This window comes from Solanum lycopersicum, chromosome 9 (genome assembly GCF_036512215.1).
Source record: "Solanum lycopersicum chromosome 9, SLM_r2.1".
NCBI classification, from domain to species: Eukaryota; Viridiplantae; Streptophyta; class Magnoliopsida; order Solanales; family Solanaceae; genus Solanum; species Solanum lycopersicum.
Window position 1 is genome coordinate 1,967,280 of NC_090808.1, and position 19,916 is coordinate 1,987,195.

General features: G+C 35.0%; 2 protein-coding genes across 5 annotated transcripts; one reads left to right on the top strand and one right to left on the bottom strand.

The window, feature by feature from the left end:
• Positions 1-328: 328 nt before the first annotated feature.
• ABCG62 (ABC transporter G family member 62) lies at positions 329-12,580 on the bottom strand. Its single transcript, XM_004246598.5, has 14 exons — positions 11,227-12,580; positions 11,070-11,146; positions 10,330-10,605; positions 9,558-9,621; positions 9,314-9,460; positions 8,839-8,873; positions 8,140-8,213; positions 6,148-7,052; positions 4,446-4,742; positions 3,295-3,732; positions 2,641-2,789; positions 1,910-2,199; positions 1,686-1,816; positions 329-667 (listed from the first exon to the last, which is right to left on the bottom strand). Exons 1-14 carry the CDS (start codon positions 11,460-11,462, stop codon positions 511-513), a joined length of 3,276 nt encoding a protein of 1,091 aa, XP_004246646.1. The 5' UTR covers positions 11,463-12,580; the 3' UTR covers positions 329-510.
• A 245-nt stretch (positions 12,581-12,825) lies between these two features.
• On the top strand, positions 12,826-18,887 carry LOC101267733 (receptor-like cytoplasmic kinase PCRK1-like). 4 transcript variants are annotated; one of them, XM_010327679.4, is made up of 8 exons: positions 12,826-12,966; positions 13,091-13,178; positions 13,501-13,546; positions 13,666-13,752; positions 14,650-15,060; positions 17,365-17,625; positions 17,789-17,911; positions 18,042-18,887. In XM_010327679.4, the coding sequence occupies exons 5-8, from the start codon at positions 14,680-14,682 to the stop codon at positions 18,543-18,545; spliced, it is 1,269 nt and encodes a 422-aa protein (XP_010325981.1). In that variant the 5' UTR covers positions 12,826-12,966; positions 13,091-13,178; positions 13,501-13,546; positions 13,666-13,752; positions 14,650-14,679; the 3' UTR covers positions 18,546-18,887. The 4 variants fall into 4 exon arrangements, with proteins under 4 accessions (XP_010325981.1, XP_010325980.1, XP_025888817.1 ...); XM_010327678.4 differs by having other exon boundaries at positions 13,666-13,732; XM_026033032.2 differs by having other exon boundaries at positions 13,091-13,158.
• Positions 18,888-19,916: the final 1,029 nt, after the last annotated feature.

Sequence of the window (19,916 nt, forward strand, 5' to 3'; positions counted from 1 at the left end):
TTCTTTATTTATAGCCAACAAAGGATAGTATGAATGGTGTTTATTGTGTCTTATCAAAAATGTCACAATCTTTAAGAAAATACACAACTTTTCGAAGCACAACATTTCGTAAAGATTCACAACCCTTCGTAAAAGTCGAAATCTTGAGTCACAACTACTTATTTTCATAAAGGCTGATCTAGATTCACAACTTTTTAAAGGCTGATCTAGATTTTTTGATAAAAATTAAACTCTAATCTCACATAATTTTCATTTCACTTCGTTAAACATATTTATAAAATCTCCTTTCTAGGATCCCTAACGAAAGCTTAGTCCATCGGACTTTCACTTTATTTATCGAAAAAATCATCCCTTTCTCCTATTCCATCAATGAACAAGCTACTTTAGCAGTGTCAAAAAACCTTGTTGTAATATACATTATATGCCAAAAGCCCCTAAACCTATGCCTTTTTTTTTTTTTTAATCTTGTTGTAAACAACAAATATATGTTAAGAAGAAAAAAAAAATTGTTTATTTCTTTTTAATACAGACTAAACAAACATAAGCTATTAAACGACTAACTACACCAGTGAGAATCAGTAAAATTAGAGAAGTATTCCAGCTATGCACATCAAAGCCTAGCTCCAATAATTTGCCACATCTTGCTATCAACCATACTCCTGAATATCTGAAGAGAAACAAAAAAGATAAATTAGCGACTTCCGATAAAGGGACAACAATATTTTTGAAGAGTCCGAGCAATATAGCCAACATAGCCGAACCTATGAGAAAATTCTGATTAGATGTGATCAACAAGCAAAAAGACAAATATATGAGAGACCATGTTAATCTAATGTGATCAATAACCAAACCTATATGTTGCTTTTGACTCTTTAAAAATGTCTAACGGGTGCGTGTCGGATCCTCCAAAAGTAGTGCGCTTTTGGAAGATTCGACCTGAGTATGACAATATTTTTGGAGAGTTCGAGCAACGTAGCCAAATAGATGGAAAATGCCAACTTAATGTGATCAACAACAATCGGAAATCTTTGTTGCCTGGACTCTTCAAAATTGTCTAAGGGGTGTATGTCAGATCCTCCTAAAGTAGTGTTTTTGAGGATAAGACACGGGGTATGATGATATTTTTGGAGGGTCCGAGAAACATAACCAAACATATGACAAAATGCTAGCATCATTGTGATCAACAAAAACAGGAAATATATGTTGATCGGACTCTTCAAATGTTAGTCGGGCACGTCCCAGATCCTCCAAGAGTAAAGCATTTTTGAAGGGCACGACACCGGTATAATAAGATTTTATGAGAGTTCAAGCAACATAGCCAAAAATTGGTCATTCTATTTGTTTGATAATGTCAGAGTGAAGGTTTTCTTGAAAGTTAAAAACAAAAAGGCCAAAACAGATTGCTTATTTATGCCTTCTATGGACAGGGAATAAATGATGTAAAGGCAATAGTATAAATTTCTACAGCATTGTGAATGGTGAAAACTGAAAAGCATGTTAAAATTTCTGAGAGCTGGTGCTATCAGAGCATCAATTTATAGTTTCCTAAGTATCGATGCAACAAAGCCTACTGACAAGAATACAACCTCAACTCTTAAGAGTGTCAATGAGGGAGCAACAAATATATACTTCCGCATTATGATCTAGCAGTTCACAGAAACCAGAGGAGAATATGAACTACCAACCTCTGGGCACTTGCAACGACAAATGCTTCCAAAGCCCACCTTGGGTAACAAAACTTAGCTAATTTTCCGGCAGTACTGTCTGGTTCCTGGTTTGCAATGAGAGTCAAAACAACAGGAACAAGAACACACCACTGTTCGAATGGGGCAAGAAGAAGCTTGTCAGCATAAAGAGTCAGGAAAAAGAAATACATCATAATAATGGAGAACGTGACTGTGGTACATACCAATTGTGCCTGTCCAGGTGCAAAGCAGATGGCAAACACATAAGCTATTCCAGTCACACAGTATACGAGGCAGAGGAAAACGAGGTAGTTGGTGCCAAAGGATGATCTTGGACTATTTAAGAAATAGAACATAGACAGGTAAACCAAAGGCTTTATAACAGTATTGAAATGGTCTATTGTATCCTTAGAAAGGAAATAAGCTAGACTGCTCATGCCACTTTCTCTCTCTCTCCAGTATTCTAACTTGTCTAATGAAAAGGATCTCAATGCTGCAATCTTACAGAGGAGTGCTGCAATTCAAGAAGCATCATGAAATTAGGAGTGACATTAAGCAGGTAAAATTGCGAGTATATTGAACAGAATAGCACAACACATTTGAGCACCGTGAAGTCTCAGGTTAAAATCCCAGCATAGTAAAAAAATTAGGTGATTTCTTCCCATATGTGACCTGGTACCTGTTGCTGGGTGGGAGGTGACAGATATCTAATGGAATTAGCCGAGGTGCGTACAAGCTGACCCAGACACCACGGATATCAAAATAAAAAGGTGTATTACAAATAATAGATGTATATATGTGGTGAATATACAAGTGTTCTTTTGATTTGAGACAATCAATTAACTTTGAATCATATTGCCTAGAAAGTAAAGCAAGTCAAATCCACCCATATCTAAGAAAAATATATTCAGCTAGAAGATGTCTTGGTTTCAGATTCAGCAAGTAGTCCACTTACACACAGCAATGATACTATACGTATAGCCGGAGTATCCAAAGGTGTCACCCTTCTGGCTGGATAGGATTCCTAAGCATGCTCCAGCAACCAAGAGGATTAAATAATCTGCTGCTTGTATTTGAGCTTCTCGCAATCGCTGTTTGCCAACCCTGAAGAATGTACATTATAGTATAATAACTTACGTCAGAAAACTGTGACAAGCTTCATCATTGCATTATACCAATGTCTCTTTCTCCCTTGATTATTTGTATAATTTTTTTTTAGTTCTATCAAGTTTCAGACAAACCAATTAACTGCTCCCATTTGACCAAAGATTTTGAAGTTGAAACATATATCGAATTAACTTGAAGTTGTGTTTGGACATGCATTTTACTAAGAAAACATATGAAGTTTTGATCAATTTTCAAAATCTGATCGAATTTTATGGGCCAAACAGATATTTGAAGATAAATCTTCAATATCTGATCCAACATCTTTGAATAGCTTAATCTCTGTGTTACTTCTCTCGCCAGTTGTTGGACCAGAGAGAGTGGCAGAATTTTAGCTGCATAGATTTTCATGTCATGACTCTTGTTAGTAGTCACTGACAATTTTAGAATGAAGAGTGCAGTAGGGGAAATATAACATGAATCTGGATAGCATAAGATACAATACCTTCCAAGATAATATCTATACTGCCGGTTTACGCCTGGAGTGTTTCTATTAGACAAGTCATGGGATTTTAACAAGCCATGAGACAGAGAATCTCGCTTCTCATGCCATGCTTCAACAGAAAAAGATTGGTCAGGAGCTGATGCAACACCCTTGGAGGACATTGCAATCTGATCGCACAATTGCATCATATCTGGGGGTACAGGGTAACCATTATGAAGCATCCATCGGACAGGAAGTTGTTCCACGGTCACACCTCCACCTGGTTTGACCATACCCTCAAGGACGTCAATGAAATGGTCAGGAGGATTTACACGATCTGGTACTGCGATTCCCAGATTTGCAAAGTATTCTTCTGCTTTCTTCACAGGGCCGTGATATGCAACAAGACCACCTTTGGCTAGAAGTACCAAGTCATCGAACATCTTGTACAAGGTATAGCTGAAGGAAAGAAAGATAAGTCATTCTACCATCTTACAATACAATATAGCCAAATATCAGCACGAAATTCTGCCTTATATTGCAACATAGTCTCAGTGTCACATGATTTCAAAAGGCATACCTACTGAGCCAGCTCAATTTTTTTTCTGTGAACTGGAACCACAAACTGATAGAGCAAGAAAGGGAAAACACAAAAGCAAAAGCATCTCTAACTATCTAAATTTCTCAACTTATAATATCCTGTTTTAATAGAACTACTTATTTAGGTAGAGGGAAATTACATTTCTGTGGTGATTATTTTGTTTTCTTTACAGTTGAAGTGTGTGACCATCTTATCTAAAAGCCTAATTTGTTAAAGAGAGCACACCTTTTGATTAATTATATCTCCAACACGATCCTCACGTGCAGACTTGAATCCTTTTCATGAGCCAAGCACGTCGAAATTCTAACTCGAACCAAGTCGAAGTGTGTAACCAACTAACCTAAAAGCTTAAGTTGCTAGAGAGATCACACTTTTAGTTAAATTATTTATCTCCAACATATATGTCTCTGTATAGTTGTAAACAGGCTTCAAATACCCCTTAATCCACTATTTGTAACATAAGCAAGGTATATAAAAGTCAAACTTTTTTTTGATAAATAAAACTACTAAATTGGATATCTAGTTTCTGCAGAATTCTAGAAGTTGACAGGGGAGAAAAAACTCCACATACCTTGGCTGGTGAAGAACCATGCAAATGTTTACACCTTCAAGAGCTTCACGTCTAAGAGCTTTAAGAAGTAAGTTTGAGGATGAGCTGTCTAAACCAGATGTAGGTTCATCCAAGATTAGCAGTGAAGGTTCCATGACCATTTCCATCCCCACGTTCACTCGTTTCCTCTGGCCACCAGAAATTCCACGCTTCTCTACAGTCCCAACCAGTGAATCTCTAACTGCCTGAAGACCCAATGATTCAATAACTCTCTCGACTACAAGAACCTTATCAGCCTTTGGCAAGTCTGCAGCTAGTCTTTACGATGTTGAAGGTTCAGCAGAAGACATAAAATGGCAATAAGAAAATGAGAATGAACATTTAGATGTCAAGTTAATCAAACTTGATATGAATGTAAACTTGGAACAACATCTTATGCATGAGCAAAACCTATAATGCATGAAGGCCAAAATTTTCAACTAAGACAATGTTGAACGATATAATTAATAGAGCCTTCGTGACATATCCACAATAGGAACAGCTTATGATTTGAACCTTCTATACACGTCAAACTAGGAATAGATAAGTTTATTATACATTAGGGCCCAAATTTTCAACTACAAACTCAGGGCGTGTAACTTGTGGATATTCCAAATAGAGTATGTATAACCTAAGATTAGCACACCCTACATAACAGTTTATAAAACAAGATTTAAAAGAGAAGAAACCAGTTGTTGCTGCAAAACACAAGGCAAACAACAATCATATACCCAGTGTAGTCCCACAAAGTGGGGTTTGGGGAGGGTAAGCCAGTGTTATCAAGAGCTAAAAGTGCAAAAAAGCTCTAACGTCTGTGGGGGCTTTTAGCGCAAAGCATAAAACATGGGCTTTAATGAAAACAGGCGCAACGGGAGAAAAAAATGCAAATATATATGCTTAGTTGAACACTTATAATTTATAAGCATTATAAAGATATGGCACTTGGCACTAGGTAGAGCCGTAGAGTGTACGCAGACCATACTCCTACCTCAGCGGTAGAGAGGTTGGTTCCAATAGACCCTCTGCTCAAGGAAAACAGTCCCGAAAAGAAGTAACAGAAGTACAAGAAATAACAGACAACAGCAAATATAGCAGAAAGTAACAAAGCAGAAACTACAACAAATTAATACGATAATCGAGGTACAAAAAACAACGGATAGTAAAAAATTGAAGGACAAGAAACTACAGATATTAAGTGCCATATAAACACTTGCTAAGTGTAGAATGCTTGATGAGATGCACTAATGCAGATGACATTGACCCTTAGAGGACACAATCACCATGAGTGAAAAACTAAAAGAGTTGTCAAAGTTTATGCACTTCTGGAGAACATATACACATTTACAAATAGCTTAAGAGTTAAGTGCAACTAAATCCTAATTAAGATAAATTGTAAGAAAAATAAATGAAACATCACAAGTTTTCACTAATTGATAAGATCTTCTACCATTTTTTATAAAAAAAATTATCCTTACAGAACTCTGGAAAACGTGAAAATTGTTTCAATTATCTTTTAAACTTACTTGGTAACTAGAAGTTCAAAGAAATACGGAAGGCGATATAACAATTCAAAATAATGTCATTTCAACAAACAAAAGAACTTTAGAAAGAAGAAAAATTGGATGTTATTTTCCCAGTAGTGTCAGTTTCTTGAAAATAATGCAGTGTGTATTCTAACTGATACCTGCATCTTGCATTAAATCGAAGGTTCTCTTCTACAGTGAGGTTTCCGTGGACTATATCATCTTGGGCAACAAAACCTGTAATTCTCTTGTATGAGTGGATAGATTCTGCCCTTCCATTTATGAGAACCATCCCAGATAATGTGCATTGTGTTAGCTTGCCAGCCACCGCAGAAAGAAAAGTAGTCTTCCCTGCTCCAGATGGACCCATGACGGCAGAAATCCGACCAGGCATAAGTTTTCCAGTAACAGACCTCATCAAATGTTTGTGCTTCTTTTTTAGAGTAATGGTCAGGTCTTTGAAAGAAATCTCAATGGGAGGCCTAGTCTTAAGCTCAGTATTATCATCAGTTGCCATTGAGATAACTCCCGAGAATGTCATATTCTTAGTCTTTTGCTCCATAGCTTTCTCTTTCTCAAGCTGACCATATGCATATTTAAAAATTTGGCTCCTAGTGTGCAGTTTTTTAGCATTGATCGCTTGCTTCTTTATATTCTTATCTCCAATCTGCATATGGAACCCCTCCATATTGTCTGTTTCATTTTCAATTGAATGCATCATTTTCGTGAGATCACTAGGTTCTTTTTTCTTTCCTTTTCCAGATGAGCTGCTAGGACCTTTAGGTGGTATGGATGCTTCATCGTTAGTTTTAGGTAGGTTGAAAGCTCCTCTTGCTCCTTGCTTCACGCTCATTTTCTTTGAGAATGAGCGAGATACCTGTTGTTGCAATCCAAAAGCACGTTTTTTAGCAACATCTTTTACTAATCCCCACCTTTCTCTTGCTTGTGCAGTTTCTCGCGCATGTCTTGCTGCAGCCTCCCTGGACTTGGCGACTCTTTGATACTTAGTATTTATGACTTGATCAGAGCAATTATAAAAGATGATCAGTATAAAACTCAAAGCACCCTACATGTAAAAGTGAAAAGAGGTCAGATATTATGCAACAACTTCAGTTTTAAAAAATCAATGGTTAAATTCAGAATAAAAGAATTGGTCTCTGATTCTACAATGAAAAAGATAGACAAGGAAAATTTTGAAAAAATTCAGCACCTTATAATCTCCTATGGAATCCTAACACAATGAATATGAGACAGGTTTTCTAACATAGTGTTATTCGACATAGTAACATCTTCCTTTTTCTTACAAGATTGACAAGGGAAAATGACTAAAGTGTAGTGTCACTGAAAACTCCAATTTTAAGTTTAACACATAAGCATGCTAACGAATATAGGAAATATTGTTTTGTATACCAATGAGAACGACTGATTAAGAAGTATATTATGGAACATGTAGATACATGTATGGTATGACTCAGAGGTACAGATGTGGGAGTTTGAAAATCTAATAATCTTGAAAAGAGAAGTTCAAACTGCAAATGACAAACTTGGTATCATAGCTCTAGGTTTAAGGTATCCTAGGGAGTCTATGGAACCGGTGTCTTGTAGAGTCTAACTTATGCGTGTGTTGTCAACCACTCGTATATCTTAGTGACTACGGACATTTCAGAAAGTTTTACCTCCCTTCTCATTCTAGATGTGCAAGTAGAAAATAACCTTATGAATTTCCCTTTGTCTCTAACAATACATAGTTTAAGTTTATGTTGATGCACTTCGGTCATTAATGGAGTCACTTTATTTCTCATAATTATTATTGTTAATTAATTGAACTGTGAAGTATGGGCTCGAAGTGGATAGTAACTAAACTAAATTGGTCCGCTCGCTGCAAGTTGGCAAGCATCGGATGCAGTGCCATGTCTCCTCCCCTTTTGGGACATGACACTAAGCCCCCTCAAACATAGACTTTAAACTGTGACAGATCTTGGTAAATACTCATTCACTGAAAACCAGAACCAATTTTAAGATAGAGAGATACACAGTTTGAACAGAAGCCCCAAGATTACTTTGCCAGATAAATTAAAGCCGAGGAGTGCAAAATAGTGTATTTTCATGAAGAAATAAATGCAATAGACTAAACTAAGTAAGAGGAAACTTACAATAAGTATAAAACCAATTACATGCAGCTTTTGTTTGTCTGATTGTTTGTGGCAATTACTCAACTTGATGCATTCTGCAATGGTCAAAATGCCAAAAATGAACATCTTTGTTTGTTGCCACAGTGAACATAAAGCAAAAATAACTTAACAGATCCCCAAGTAATTCATGAAAAGACTATCTGGATATTCAAACACTTTTTAAAATTAGAAATTTGGATACTGTTTGCCTAAGAAATAATTTATCTGTTAGCCTATACAATTAAGTTGAGACAACAACTCATACCCTCAACTAATATGGAACTCGATAAGTATCTCAAAAGTACTGGGAGGTGGAAACTAAAGGCCAAGACCGGCTCAATACAATAATGTGGAGTAGATGATTTGTATGCACCAACTTAAGAGGGAGTGTTAGAATAGGAATAATTATATGTAATCCTACTTAGAATAGGAACGGGAACAAGAATCCTAGTTGAGAAAGGAGTCTACTGTAGTGTCTATAAATAGAATCTCAATGTAATAACGTAGATACACAACTCAATAATATTTCTTCTCCAATATTTCTCACAGCTTTTACTTCTCATCCAGAGCATTAGATATAGTCAAGTCCGTGATGAAAAAGATTAATATATAGTGGTTGTAACTTCCACCTCCACTTTACCGAGCTAAGCTATTAAAGCTTCTAGAATCGAGAGGATTTACCTCTCGGTGCCGTAGAGCCCTTCCTACAGTAATTCCTGGAAGTACACAAATAGAGATATAGTCAATTATGATTGTAATAGAGTTATTACTAGTGCGATAATAATGAATGCATCAGAAACTTTAGTTCAAGCGAAGGAGTCAGATTGTGCAAAATTTGTAAGTACTCCTTCCATCCAATTTTACTTGTCCACTATACTAAGATAGATGTCCACTTTTACTTATCCATTTTGGAAAATCAAGAGATATTTATCACTTAGTTCCTAATTTACCCTTATTATTAACTCTAGTCATTTCCCAAAGCATTGAATTTATTATATCCAAAGGGTGATATAGTAAAATTGTCATTCTACTTATTGCTCCTTAAAAGGGGGTGTCAAGTTAATACTGGACAAGTAAAAATGGACGGAGGGTGTACTTGGTTACTGCCTCAGAAGACAAACATGAATGCTGTGAGTTCTGGGATCAAATTCAATACCCTTCCGAGCAAATAACCTTTTTGGTGGTAGTTGGACAGTAAGATCCTGGTGAGCAGAATAACTCCCCACCGTCTGTTTCACTACCCCAACGATCAGCTGCTCCACAAGTGTGATTTACCTTGCCTGGAGGTAACTGGTATGAATATCTGGAAATTTTCTTTACCAAACGCGTATTAGTTGATCATATGACTATAGAAGGCATGCTGAAATAGGATAAGCAAAAGTGGAACTAGAAAAACTTACGGTTCACATAAACCATTTGTTTTGTTGAGTGTAGCACGAGGACAGAAAGCACCTAATGGGCAAGCTGCATAACATATAATAGGGATCCTTCAGATCAAATACCAAAACCTCATGGCTTAAAAAGTTTATTCATCAATTTCAAAGGTAAGCAGGAGTTAAATATGGAAAGTAAGTTACTCACAAAGCCTTCTGAAAGTGATAACTAAAATTCTATTTGGCAAGACATACATTCAATTCGGTATCATTCATATAATCATCATTGTTAATGTAGAGGTTGCTAGTTTCTAGATTGAGGTTTCAGAACAAGACAAAACTCATCATGAAAACTCTAAACAGGCCTTCATTTCCCGTGCAAGAAGCAACGTATATTCATAATAACTAAGCAAAATAGTGACTTTAATCTTAGATGAATAAAATTGAGTGTTAAAACAATATATGCAAAAAGAGGAATTAAATCCTTTGCAACAGCTAGGCTGCCAAAGGGTTGTTTTTACTTATAACTTATACCCTTAAATATATTATGTACAAAATCATCAAAACTACACTGGTAATGTAAGAGAATCTTTACATAATCAAATCACTTATATGATAAACTGGTAAATCTCTATGATATTAATCAGTAAGCTGATCAAAATTGTAAGTGACCAGCTATAACTGGTTAAACTACACTAATGCAAGAATCTTTATATTATCAGAGCAGTATAACTTCAAGTTGAAGAATTAACAACTCAGACAATTGATAATCGAGAAGAGAGTCTATAGATATGCTTACGCATCATGCAAGTCAAGCCTCTAGGGCAGAAAAAACCCTCACAACAAGGTTGATTGTCACGAGTACGATCAGGCATATCTTTTGCATTCTTAAGGTCAACTTTCTCATTTTTACCAACACTGCAAGACCAGCCTGGTTCACATCCAGGCACCCATGATGTCAAGTTACAATTCCTATTGGGTTTTAAGATATTAGCTTTTTGACTTGATTTTGTCTCCAAAAAACTTGAAAAGTAGAATTTCATCTCTGCAGCGTTACATAGCCTCTGTGTCACGTCTGTGTTAAGAAGATCGGCATATTGTTAGAGATAAAGGGTGTTTCAAACTATAGCAGAGTTCAAACAAGCAAAACTTCGATGCAAAAATAGGAAACAAAATGACAAGAATTTTCTACTTGATTTTTCTAGCTCATTTCTTTTAGGTTTAAGTTATATACATTGACAGTGTAAATCATGTCAGGCTGCCCAAACTTGAATTAATTTGAGAAGATAAAGTGGTGACCAGAGTTTCACCAGCAAGTTCATTAGGATCAACGCATGCAAAAAGCATCTTGCGATTAAAAGCATAAGCAAATTACATACAACAACAGCATACCTCATGTAGTGCCACCCAATGAAGTTCGGGGAAGGTAGAGTGTTCGCAAACCTTACCCCTACCTCAGAGGTAGAGAGATTGTTTTCAACAGACCCTCGTGTATGCAACCACATTATTGATAATAACAACAAATAAAAAAATCAATACCTTTGGTCTCTTTAAAGCAATTATTTAAGAATTCCAAGTTTTTGGCAAAATTAAATGCCTCAAACAACTCAGCATCCCTAAAACATGAAAAGATTAAGTTTTTAATTAGAATATAGATAATTAGGAGATGTTAAACTATAATGCAATTAAAACTTACACATCATCAATGCAAAATCCCAAAACCTGGGTGATATCCTTATGGAATACTTTTGTAAGATTTGCAAGTTGGCCATAAATGAAAGATGCAAGAACAGGCACAGCAGTAGGATTAGCATTAGCATTAGCAGGAGGAGTTTGTTTACTAGGAGGTGCACACCAAACACATGGAGAAAAACCCAAAACAAGAATCATAAACAAATAATAAATGGGTAACCATATCCTAACTTTACCCATTTCATCTAATATTCCAAATAAATTAATTCCTAAAGAAGATTAATGCCACCACTAAATAAAACATAAAACTGAATAAACTAAAAAATAGAAACAACCCCAAGAAGCCAAAAAGTGGAAATTTTTCAAGGGATGAAGGATATTTTACAAGAAAACTGAAACAACACAAAGAACCAAAAAGATGATTTTTTTTCTTCAATAAAATGGAAATAGAAACAACCCAAGAACCAAAAAGATGAAATTTTTCAATAGAATAGGAAATATAAACAAAAAAAACAAAAACACAAAAAGATGAAATTTTTCAAGGGATAAAGGAAATTTTTCATGAAAATAGAAACAACCCAAGAACCAAAAAGATGAAATTTTTACAAGGGATGAAGGACTTTTTTTTTTATTTTTCTGGGGTTCAAATGGCCATGGAGACAAGAAGAAGCTCCAGAACCAAAAAAAACAAGAAAGGGTTTTTTTGGTCAAAATTTTTGGGTGAAGAATCATGAGTGAGATGTGTAGATTCTGGGAGGAGCTCCACTGTTTTTGGAAGAGAAATGGCATTGAGAGATTAATGGCTAAATTGGAGGTTAGGAATTAATGCTTGCATGCAAATGTTTTTGTTTACATACTTTTGTCTAATGATGTTTTTTTATTCCCAACACGTATGTCCATGATAGGCAAAAAAAAAAAAAAACCACCTTTGATTCAATTCATGAAAACTATATATTAAAATTTCAAAATCCATTGAAAAAAATTGACCAACTTTTTGATAATCTCAATTATTTTTAGTTTTTGGGGCAAGAAATAAATAAATCATCATGTTCAATTATTTTTTTTATTGTACTAATTTTTACACAACAAGTTGATCAAACTTGGTAAATTTTGTTAAAAGAAAAATTGGGATTGAATAGATGGATTTTTTTTCACTTGTGATGTAGAAAGTGGAAGTAAATAAACAAACTTATGATATGACAAAAGAAGAATCTATGAGGAGATTTTATCGATTAAAATATTTTCATAGTTTTTTTTTTCCTTATAAACCATTTCAACTTTATTTTTTCCCCTAATTATACTCATTTATATTACTCAATGACCAATTCTTTATCCAAAAAAGACAAAAAATGTGATCTTCCAGCCTATACATATTCCTTTGTCCCTTTGAGAGGGACCCTTTAAGTTTCACATTATGACTGTGTAATTCCATCTCAGTATTTGACATAAAACTTTTTCTGTCAAATATTCTTGAAAAAGTAAAAAAAAATACAGTGTGAATGTAGTACAGTGTTGAAGAAACTTTCCTTTGTTTTGGTGGGGTATTAGTATTTGTTTGTTTGAATAGCAGACTTCAAATGCTGCTGCTGCTGCCGTGTGAAGACTTTTCTCAAGTCATCTAAAGTCTTTGCCATCTTTGACAAGATAAAACCTTTTATTGGAGCTGAAAGTTTTATCAAGTTCCAAATAGTACTGCAATTTTTGATAAAAATTATGGTGTGGGTTCAGATTTAGTAGCTTAAAGGTGAAGTCTTTTTTAGATTTTGAGTTATTTTTGTGTTTATTGGGAGTTAAAAGTGAAAAGTTGAATGTGGGGTTTTATGGGTCATTGAGTTTTTGAAGGTTGTTTCACACCTTTGTATTTACAGGAACTGTAAAATTTGAGCTTTTGACTATTCAAGAACTGGAAAAGATTGAATCTTGCACTTTGTAGATGGTGGGTTTTCTACATTTCTGGTAATCTTTTACCTTGTTTCTGTTTTACTTTATTTATATGGTAACATATACATATGGAAATTTAATGTTGTGGAGAATCTTAGTAGCTGCCTGAACTTTCATGTTATTGATGAGGATGCGATTTCGCCACCTTGTAATCTTCTCCTGTCTTTAAAAAAGAAAAGAGAAGGAAGTTTAAGGTTGTATATTAGCTCTTGTGTTGATAATTAAGTATAGTTTTCAAGCTATTGGGTCAACTTTTGTTGTCCAAATGAAGTACAATGGGTATTGAGAATTCATATAACCAAGCTAATTAGTTTAATATATTTCCATTTATGAACAGATTGAGATAAAGTTTATGCTGTGGGTTCAGATTTAGCAGCCTAAAGGTGAGTCTTTTTTTAGGTTTTAAGTACTTAACTCTTTTATGTTTCAAAGTAAAATTTTGGATGAGGGATTTTTATGGATCATTGAGTTTTTAAAGTTTTTCTCTTCTCTGTATCCACAGGAATTGTAAAATTGGGCTTTTGGCTATCCAAGAACTGAAAAAGATTGAATCTCGTGTCCCGTAGATGGTGGGTTTTCTACATTTCTGGTAATTTTACCTTTTCGGATGTTTCTGTTTTGTTTGGTTTTGATGGCAACAATACATATGGAAATTTAAGGTTGTATTTAGCTTTTATAGTGATGATCTAGTATTGTTTACAAGCTGATGGGTCAACTTTCGTTGTCCATATGTAACATAATGGATCTTGAGAATTCCTATAACCAAGATAATTAGTTTGGGATTGAGTAACGTTTCTGTTTCAAGGGTTTTCTAGCAGTTAGTAGGAAGCCGGGTGTTGTCGCTCTTTATGGGGGAGAGGTAGGGGATAGCCCCCTCGTTTCTTCTTTTCACTATTGATATTTGATAGTATTATTTAGTAATTGCGTAGTTTCATATTTTTCTATGTGTGGTACTATTTGTTGCTTCATTTGTTTTGTGTCTTGCTATTTGGTTTGCTATATTTTTCTTGCACTCCTGCTTGATAACATTCCTTTTGAGCCAAGGGTCTATCGGAAACAACTGCTCTACCCCACAGGTAGGGGCAATCTGCATGCGTCCTATCCTCACCAAGACTCCACTTGTGGGATTACACCGAGTATGTTGTTGTTGTATTTCCTTTGAAAGCCATGGAGCAATTGCCATTAGGTTTGGTAGGAAAGATTTGGTTTATAACTAATGGCTTCTCGTTTTGCATTTCCATGGATTGGTTGGTTAGTCTTCTACCTATTCATCATTTTCATTTGTATATTTCTTCCCCATGCTCTTATTTTTACTTTAACAAGGCATGTGAACTTTCCTGCTCCTTAAAGTCTTGGATAAATTTTGCAGGCATCAGTGTGATTAGATATTCAAATACGATATACTTCAGTACATTCCTAGTATTACCGATTTACCTTTATGTGAAATTACTTGAATATTAATTGACCATTCTGGTTGAACCTGCAGGGAGGGTATTTTAGTAGCATACTTAAGGACATGAAGTGTTTTCCGTTCTACAATGCTGAGAAGAAGGAAGAACCTAAAACCACGAAGTCAAATCCAGTTCTGTCCTCCTCTTTTGGTCTTTTTGATAGTGAATTTCGGCATTCTCATCGTGAGTCCAGCTCTCAGAATGTATCAGATACCAGCTCAGAGTCTAGAGGAAGGAGCCAAATTCCAAGCCTATCAGATAGACCTTCTGATCTCAGGGCATTTACATTCTCAGAACTGAAAGCAGCAACAAAGAATTTCAACCGTACTACTAAGATTGGGGAAGGTGGATTTGGATGTGTATATAAGGCCACAGTAAAGACTGGTGAGGACTCATCGAAAAAGATTGACGTGGCTATAAAACAACTTGGTAGGAGAGGATTACAGGTAGCTAATTTCTTTTTAAGCTCGAATAATTATGTATTACAAATATTAGGATCCTGCACTTTGACATCACTATTTATTAGGTGTTGGCACTTTGCAGTTGATACACACTTCAATCATCTCTTATCTTTTTAGCTGCATGGAACTAAATCTTAATGTTACTTCAACTGCTGTCATTTCTCTTACCATTTAAGTTTCACTTGTGGAGCTGTATTAGAAACTTTTGGGAATCTTTTGGGAGTACAGAAAACCAGGAAGAATGAAGCAAACTGTTCCATAGTATGAACTATGAAATTGCTAGGGAAATATTTTAACTTTATAACGGATGGCATTTACCTTATCAAAAAAATATTTCAACTTAAACTTTTTGTACATTGATAGACACATTCAACAACATATATACTAACTAATTTGAATTGGCTTGGCGTTATTCAAAATGTGTGATCTGACTGTGCACATGGAAGTTCATGGATTTGAATGATCTCTTATGTTAAAATACTTCCTTTTTGTTACCTTTCCTCTGTTCTTTTGTGGTGTAGTGATGTACTCATGGCTTTCCCCCATCTAACCGATTAAAAGGATGACCATAGATTGAAAAATCTTATAGATGGCAAAGTCTACTCCTTTGAACTTAGAAAAGTGATGAACCCCAGAACTTATTTCCATTTTAGAAAGAAGTGCTGAACCCCGGAAGTATAGTTGGTATAGTTCTTCCAATATGTAATGGCTCCATTCAATGCAGTTCTTTCAGAAGCACTAACCGCTTACTCTGGCCTAGTGAGAAAATCTTCTAATGGTTGAGGACCACCTGATAAATAGTTGTTTAGCTTGCCACATTGAAACATTCTTCTCAGTGATTGGTGCTGGTATTTGTTTTAGATTGTTTACTAGTCCGAAGAGAACATTTTCCACAGTGGGGGTTTGTCCAATATGACCTTTTAGATCTAAAAATGAGAATTGGAGTACGAAAATGATTAAATTTACCCAACTTCATAGATGGATAAGCATGATGAAGTTCAATCATAATTATCTCCAATAGCTTTTTGATTGAGATGCCTAATGTCTACGCACTTTCTTATGCTTGGGTTCATCTTATATGCGGCTGAAGCGCCATGATGCTGAACTTCCATTTTTCTTATTCCAGTATCAACATGTTATTCTTCATTGGAGTTTTATTGAAACCCCATACTTATCTGTTACATAACTTCAGAAGAGCGAATGGTGCAGAGAATTCATAAATCTGAACAGACTAGTTTGGGATTGAGTTGTAGTGAGTGTTATTATTTATTGAAGATGACCCCTGTTTTAATCATGGATTGAAGTTCTAATTTATCTTCAAGTATAATAATACTTCCTCTATTCCCTGTTGTTGACCTAGTTACTATTTGGTGAGTCAATAAAATGCTTTCATGATTGCTATTTTATTACTCCCTCCGTTTCAATTTGTTTGTTTGGTTTTGACTTGACTCCGAGTTCAAGAAAGTAAGGAAGACTTTTGAATCTTGTAGTCTTAAATAGGTCATATGGAAGGTTATAAATTATAGAGTTACCAAAAAATGAAAGAGACTTTGAAATGGAGTAAATAGGGAAGTAAGACAAACAAACTGAAACAGAGGGAGAAATTTTTCTTCTTCTTATTTTTTAGCTTAAATATTAGATGAAGTAGATGCTTTTCATCTTGTTTCTAAGTATATCATTTTTATTGAGGAAGAAGCTGCTATTCAGCATCCAAAACTACACCAAAAATGTAATATTGTCAACTCTGATAAACTTAATAGGTCATACGATTGTGGAAAGAGGTCGTAAATATTGAATCTTCTGCTCTGTATATAATTGATTAATTGTACATTGTCAACTCATGAATAAGGTACCTGGAAAGCTGCTTTCACGTCAGCTTTTGACGTTCTACGATGTCCTTACTTTGGTCACTAGGACCAAGCGTTGATGGTAATGGTGAAGCTTCTGCATAATAATTGGTACTGGGACTGCCACTCATATAGCAATTTTTGACATTCTACTATTTCTTTACTTTAATCACTAGGAGAACACCTTGATGGTTATAGTGAACCTTCTGCAGAATTATTAACTTATTTCACATGTTTATTGCGAGATTTGCGACTTACCCACCAGTTTTCAGGTTTTTACTTACTGTTTAGTTAATTGTTTGTCGTAACTTTGGTGAAAACGATTAAGAACCAGTCTGTTTACAATAGTTCTGTGGAATGAACCATGATTATAAATAAAACACGATAATCATGTCCTTGTTCCAACTTGTAGTAATGTACTCTTCTTGATTCTATTCAATAGGGACACAAAGAGTGGGTGACAGAAGTCAATGTTCTCGGTGTTGCTGAACATAAAAACCTCGTCAAATTAGTTGGCTACTGTGCAGAAGATGACGAGAGAGGAATTCAGCGGCTTTTGGTGTATGAATACATGCCTAACAGAAGTGTCGAAAACCATTTGTCAGCTAGGTCAGAAACCCCTCTCTCCTGGGCAATGAGGTTAAAGATAGCCCAAGATGCTGCTCGTGGCTTAGCATACCTACATGAAGAAATGGATGTTCAGGTGCTTTTTCCACTTAGCTATTTGCACCTATACAAAGGTGTAAACTGTGTAACTAGCAAGGACTTCATCGCCTTAATGCCTTTTGTGTTGTTAGCTCAAACTGTTAATGTTTTGAGTCAGCTATCGTCCAGAATCCTGATGTCTCTCTTCTTTTATATTGTAGATTATCTTCAGAGATTTCAAATCTTCAAACATTCTCTTGGACGAACAGTGGAATGCAAAGTTGTCAGACTTTGGATTGGCTAGGTTGGGACCTCCCGAGGGTCTAACCCATGTCTCAACTGCGGTATACTCCCTTAACTTGTTTGCATGCATCTTAATACATGTGTCCTGAAGACCTTGTCCTTTGGTCTTTTTCACCTTTTCTTGTTCGTTCATCGTTTCTTCCTATGATGCACATTTCATGGTTCTATCAGGTTGTTGGAACCATGGGATATGCTGCTCCTGAATACGTTCAAACTGGCCGTCTTACTTCCAAGAGTGATGTATGGAGCTATGGTGTCTTTCTCTACGAGCTGATTACTGGTCGACGCCCTCTGGATCGAAACAGGCCTAGGAGTGAGCAGAAGCTCTTAGAGTGGGTAAAGCCATACATATCAGATTCTAAGAAGTTTCAGCAGATAATAGACCCAAGGCTTGATGGTAAGATCTCAAGGTCAGCTCAGAAGCTCTCTATAGTCGCCAACCGCTGCTTAGTCAGACATGCAAAGACACGTCCAAAAATGAGCGAAGTCCTGGAAATGGTGAACAAAGTTGTCGAGACATCAACAGGAATAGGAAACCCTGGACCACCTGTGAGAATCGCGGAACCAACTTCACCAGAATCTACAAGGAAAGGTAAGAGGAAGGTAGACACCAAACTCGGAGATGGTAGCCGGTTAGTACGTATATGGTCAACAAAGCTTACAAACACTTGTTAATACAATAGTTTCCAATATGCACAAAGAGAAAACAGAGTTGAAAAGGTAATGAAGAAGCACAGATTATATAACTAGTTCCCAATATGAATGAGGTCTTCTCCATTATTGTCTTATATTTATATATAATATAGATGTTTAAATTTATAGAGAAAATCGTAATCATTCAAATGTACATTCAAATTTAGACGTGTTTAACAAATGAGGCATAAGTGTTGCTATTTGTATGAAGTTAAGCATTATTGTCTCTTTGTTTGTTTTCTCTTTTCATTGTTTCAAAATTTTGAAGCTTAAAGTTAAATTGGACCTTATGTGTTCCTATATATATTATGGTATTTAATCAAATTATTATTGTGTGTTTTGTTACACCCTCTCTCTCTGTAATACTACTGATATTGATATTTTCAATTTTGTAAATATACTATATAATTTAAGTAATAAGAATAGTATAAAATGGAGATGGACTAATATATGCTTATATGAATGATTATAGATTTTGAAGTTTGCGATTTAAAATTTTGAGTTTTTAAATTTGAACTTGAAATTGGTCCTCAATTTTTTTTAAAACAGATTTTAAAATTTAATTCAAAATCTATGGTCAAATATATATTTTAAGATAAATTTTCAAAAGTTATGACCAAACGCTAGTTAAGTTCCAATCACACAAGAAGTATTTCAACTAATCCAATGTCATATTAAAGATACCGTGCAAATTTCATGCCCTCTCTATTCTGTTAGTTGATTAATTACATATATCGTGTTATCAAATTGGCTGAGTTGGCAAAGCCGACTAATTCTAACCTCTGAAGCTCAATAACTCACGATCAATCTCGATCCTTCACGTGACAATTATTATAACTAAATTTTGAATCAACCCGAACTTGTGACCTTGAGGTTCAAAGAGATTTTAATAGTAACTTTTATGATTTTGCTTTCACTTAAAATAATATTGATTGTTTTTTTTAAAAAAAAAGAACAGATTTATATTAAAAAGAAATGAAAACTCTACTTTATCATAAATATTTTAGAATTTTATATCAAATAACTTAAATTTTCATAATAATAAATAAAGTTTTTTTAATAACATCCAAAGTAATATATTGCAAATAAATTATTAATATGTTGTAACTAGAAAGAGGTAATATATTGGATCCTAAACTTGACTTCAAATTTTAACTTTACCTTCAACTTTCATAATGCACAAACAGACACATTTACTATCCAACTTTTAAATAAATAAATACATGAGTCCTACATGGCACAATACACGTAGGACACCACGTAGGATAAAAAATGACATGTAAGACGATACGTAGGACATGTGTGTCTATTTGTTCAACTTTATATAAGTTTAAGTTTCTACTTGTGCATATT

Bases quoted from the DNA above. Each gene is read 5' to 3' on its own strand.
- ABCG62 (XM_004246598.5), bottom strand. From the start codon at position 11,462: ATGGGTAAAGTTAGGATATGGTTACCCATTTATTATTTGTTTATGATT. The intron at 11,147-11,226 runs GTAAGTTTTAAT...TTCATGTTTTAG, and splicing joins GGATTTTGCATTGATGATGT to GGATGCTGAGTTGTTTGAGG. The intron at 3,733-4,445 runs GTATGTGGAGTT...TCTTTCCTTCAG, and splicing joins ATGGTTCTTCACCAGCCAAG to CTATACCTTGTACAAGATGT.
- LOC101267733 (XM_010327678.4), top strand. The intron at 15,061-17,364 runs GTAGCTAATTTC...TCTATTCAATAG, and splicing joins TTGGTAGGAGAGGATTACAG to GGACACAAAGAGTGGGTGAC. The intron at 17,626-17,788 runs GTGCTTTTTCCA...TTTATATTGTAG, and splicing joins ATGAAGAAATGGATGTTCAG to ATTATCTTCAGAGATTTCAA.